The 4156-nt window shown below is 40.4% G+C and overlaps 1 protein-coding gene across 3 annotated transcripts in view; it reads right to left on the reverse strand.

Annotated features, from left to right (window-relative positions):
- The window catches only part of LOC109953538 (transmembrane protein 45B-like), a 5027-nt gene extending 2129 nt beyond the window's left edge, over positions 1 to 2898 (reverse strand). For all 3 annotated transcript variants that reach the window (XM_020589015.1, XM_020589017.1, XM_020589016.1), the window contains exons 1-5: positions 2771 to 2898; positions 1788 to 1988; positions 1500 to 1697; positions 1195 to 1379; positions 718 to 857 (exon numbers count right to left, since the gene is read on the reverse strand). In XM_020589015.1, coding sequence (XP_020444671.1) covers positions 718 to 857; positions 1195 to 1379; positions 1500 to 1697; positions 1788 to 1977 — 713 coding nt within the window. In that variant the 5' untranslated portion in view covers positions 1978 to 1988; positions 2771 to 2898. The remainder of the gene's footprint in view (positions 1 to 717; positions 858 to 1194; positions 1380 to 1499; positions 1698 to 1787; positions 1989 to 2770) is intronic.
- Between the last annotated feature and the right edge of the window lie 1258 nt (positions 2899 to 4156).

A 4156-nucleotide genomic window follows, 5' to 3' on the forward strand; every position in this document is an offset into this window, starting at 1 on the left:
TACAACTTGATTGGAGTCCACCTGTGAAAAATTCAGTTGATTGGACATGATTTGGAAAGGCATACACCTGTCTATATAAGGTCCCACAGTTAACAGTGCATGTCAGAGCACAAACCAAGCCATGAAGTCCAAGGAATTGTCTGTAAAGCTCCGAGACAGGATTGTATCAAGGCACGGATCAGGGGAAGGGTACAGAAAAATTTCTGCAGCATTGAAGGTCCCAATGAGCACAATGGCTTCAATCATCCATAAATGGAAGACGTTTGGAACCACCAGGACTCTTCCTAGAGCGGGCCGCCCGGCCAAACTGAGTGATCGAGAGAGAAGAGAGGTGACCAAGAATCTGATGGTCACTCTGAAAGAGCTCCAGCGTTTCTCTGTGGAGAAAGGAGAACCTTCCAGAAGAACATCCATCTCTGCAGCACTCCATCAATCAGGCCTGTATGTTAGAGTGGCCAGACGGAAACCACTCCTCAGTAAAAGGCACATGGCAGCCCGCCTGGAGTTTGCCAAAAGGCACCTGAAGAACTCACAGACCATAAGAAACAAAGCTCTCTGGTCTGATGAAACAAAGCTTGAACTAATGTCTGGAGGAAACCAGGCACCGCTCACCACCTGGCCAATACCATCCCTACAGTGAAGCATGGTGGTGGCAGTATCATGCTGCGGGGATGTTTTTCAGTGGCAGGAACTGGTAGTACTCGTACTGATACTTGCCTCCAAACGACGATGTAGGTGCAAGCGACTAAAAGCAGGGCGACAGCTAGATGCCAGCAGAAGCACACAGTGATGAACATGACGTTTCCATCGTTTGAGTCCCACGCTGGTCCACGTAATGGGTAAAGTACAAATCCAATCTGAAATGACAGTGTGATGAAGGAGCCTGTCTGTGATCTGAATCTAAAGTAATCTTCAACTTTCTACAAATACGCCAAGATCAAACTATTTTGGTACTGAAAAATAATAAAAATCAATTCATCTGTTGCCTGTTCAAAATATGGCTGAAAATCATATTTTTGGTGCATGGTTAACAGTAGTTTAAAGTATACTTTAAAAGTCATTGCTGTGGTCTTAAAATTATTCCCAGATTTTTGGTATTGAGTGTACATCAGTACTATGTGGTACCAAGCCGCTGTGAATCTGAAAATTAATAAATAAAAATTATGTTCACATTTTGTGTCATTTGCTAATCACCTGGTAGAACCACGAGCCCTGCAGGATGAACAGACATGCCCTCAGTAGCTCCAAAATAATGTTATCTCTTATGAACACCTCCAACATAGTGCTAGCTGATCCACCAAACACAGGCACTAGCACCAGTTTGTGGATATGGGCATCCAGAAGGGGCCGATTGTGCACATGGTAATAGAACAAAAACCCTGGATGATACAGAAAGACTCAAATGCAAAACACAGCTCAAACACATATCAAATATATATGACATATTTGCAATGTGAAGGAAAACTGCACAATTAAAACTTAGCTTCTTTACAGCTTACCTTCAACAAAAAGAGCCAAAGAGAGAGCAAGGCGGTCAACACCAGTTGGCACCAGTTTGCATCTAGTACTGGCAACCATTGCTATTCCACTGATCCCAAAAAACAGATACATTGTGCTGTGCTGCAAGTTGACCCATGAACCGTTTCTGTAGAAGTAGACATGTGGCCCATCCACTACAAACCATTCAACCGTGATACCTGTGGCAAGAACACATAAGCCAAATGAGTATGAGTCAAGAACAGGTATAGAGGGCTGAAGTGTGTAGCTGGATTGAGAGAAAGACTGACCCACAAATGCAGCAATGATTAGGAATCCTCCCTCAGCATAGTCAGTTCTTTTAAAAAAAGGTGGCATATTCTGTTGTCCTTTGGGCTGATGTGTCCTCCATAAGTGTTGGAGGACATGTTTAACTGTTAGACAAAAGCCATAGATCAGGACAAAGGTGCCAGGCAAGACATGTCCTTCAAATTTGGCCATTTTTTTTAGACCTGAAACCATAAGAAACATAAATCAGTTTTAAATAACACTTATTTGAGAGAAAGACAATGTGCATTATTTTAGCTCTGTTGTGTTATTCTTTTGAATATGAATGGCTCCATTTTGAAGTTAAAGTTTGGTACTTTAAGTCTCATAGCTTTATTTTATGATGTTTTGAGCCATTTAATCATAAGCAATGTCAATTAAAGGAAAGACGACTAAAATGAGCAGCTGACAGTGAGACAAGTCACATGTATTGCAAAGTAGCAGGTAAATCTGTTATATAGTCAAATAAACAATTCTTGCCACATTTTTATGATGGGCATAAATAAAAATGCTGGAAATATTCTCATTTGAAAGCATAACTTCTAAGAATAGAAAGAGATGGAGTTTGTTTCGGGCCAAAACATCGGTTTTGTCTAAAACCAGTATGTTTGTCACTAAAAATGAAAATAGAGAATCTGTGTCCTGTATCACATTGAAAACAATACAGCAGCACATTATTTGATGTGATACCTCATCATTTTTTTCTTGATTCAAAATAAACACATCCATAAATGCCTCTTAAAACTGCACTGTGCCAAAAGAAAGCCCTATGTCAACAGTGTCCAGAAGCACAGTCGACTGCTCTGGGCTCAGAGGCTTTTTCTGATTTGAGGTTATAATACATTGTACGAAAGACTAAACTGCAAATATCAAATATCATTTATACATCTAAAGCATTAGTAAACTGTTCCTGCTAAGCTTTATTCTTTATTTACAATATAATAGATGGATAGCAGAGTGTACATACCTAATTTTCAGCTACTAATTCCCCAAGGCTCAGGAGATATCTGGAAATCTGTGAGACTTGTCAGCTGTCACAGTGAGAGCACCATGCTCTGTGCAAACTACACACACCTGCTGGCTGCACCTCTAATTTCACCACTTTTGCCCAACCCATTATTTGTATTGGTGGCTAAGGGACAACCTCCTGGGAACACCTGCTGTGCAATTCAGGCAGAAAAACAGTATGTGAGTAAAGATCATGTTGTTTATTCAGGCAGTATATTAAACAAATTTTCTTCCACGCATGTCTGTGTCAGCTTAAGCATGGAGAATGTTCATGCTGTGAAATTTTCAAGATTTTAATTAGCCATTTATGCAACAGACAGTCTAGGCATATAGGAAAAGAGTTAAAAGCCAGAAAAAGAACACCTAGTCTAAAAATAAATCTGCATAAGAATAACATAGTATAAAATGTGAATACAAAAATAAGATAATAGATAAGATGGTGAATTTCAAATATTGCACATAGTATTTCACATAGTGGAATTGGATGATATTTCACTTAGTAAGCTAGGGGTTACTGCACATGTTTTTCACATTTTTGTATTTGCCCTCAGTCTTACTGAGGCAGGGAAAAAGCTGTTGTAAAGTTTAGTTCTGTGTGTGATGATACTGTCCACTCTACTGTGCCTGAGGTTGGAGGTGCAGTTTTTGTGTCTGAGCAGAGTGTGAGCTGAGTGGAGTGAATCTCTGATTATATTTTCTGCTCTTTCACAACAGCACTGTGTGTACATTGTGTCCATAGCAGGGAGTTTAATCCCAGTGATCCTCTCTGCAGTTTTTATGACCTTTTGAAGAGCCTACCTCTCTGCCTATGTAGTGTTACCATACTAGACTTTGATGCCAGTAGTGAGGATGCTCTCTACCAGTCCTCTATAAGCCTGGGTGAAAGGGCAATGGTCCAGTCCAGCTTTCCTGAGTCAGTGTCACCAGGGGGGGTCCTCTTTTGCATGAGCTTCACAGTAGGCCATCAACTCAGCTGCCGCTTTGGATATTTGTACAAAAAGGTCACATTAAAGTGTGTATGAGTGTTAAAAAGGAGAGGGTGTTGATTTAAAAACTCAAAGAACACCTGACTTCCTTAATTTGATGTATTTCCTCTTGAAACATGACATTAGCAGCAGAAATAATGTACAGTAATTGCACGAGTCTATACACCCCTTGTGAAAATTGTTGGCCCCGATCTGTATTGTAATTTGTTTCCTGGTGCCCCAAAATGGAAAGATCTGTTGTTAAGTTGCATCAAATGTGAATATTTTACTGAAGCCTGTTTGCTTAGCTGAGGTTCTCCAGCCCTGCAAAAAACACTAATGAAAACATCAGCATTATGCCCACAAACCACTGTTGGTCC

Source organism: Monopterus albus, unplaced genomic scaffold, assembly GCF_001952655.1.
Source record: "Monopterus albus unplaced genomic scaffold, M_albus_1.0 scaffold739.1, whole genome shotgun sequence".
NCBI classification, from domain to species: domain Eukaryota; kingdom Metazoa; phylum Chordata; class Actinopteri; order Synbranchiformes; family Synbranchidae; genus Monopterus; species Monopterus albus.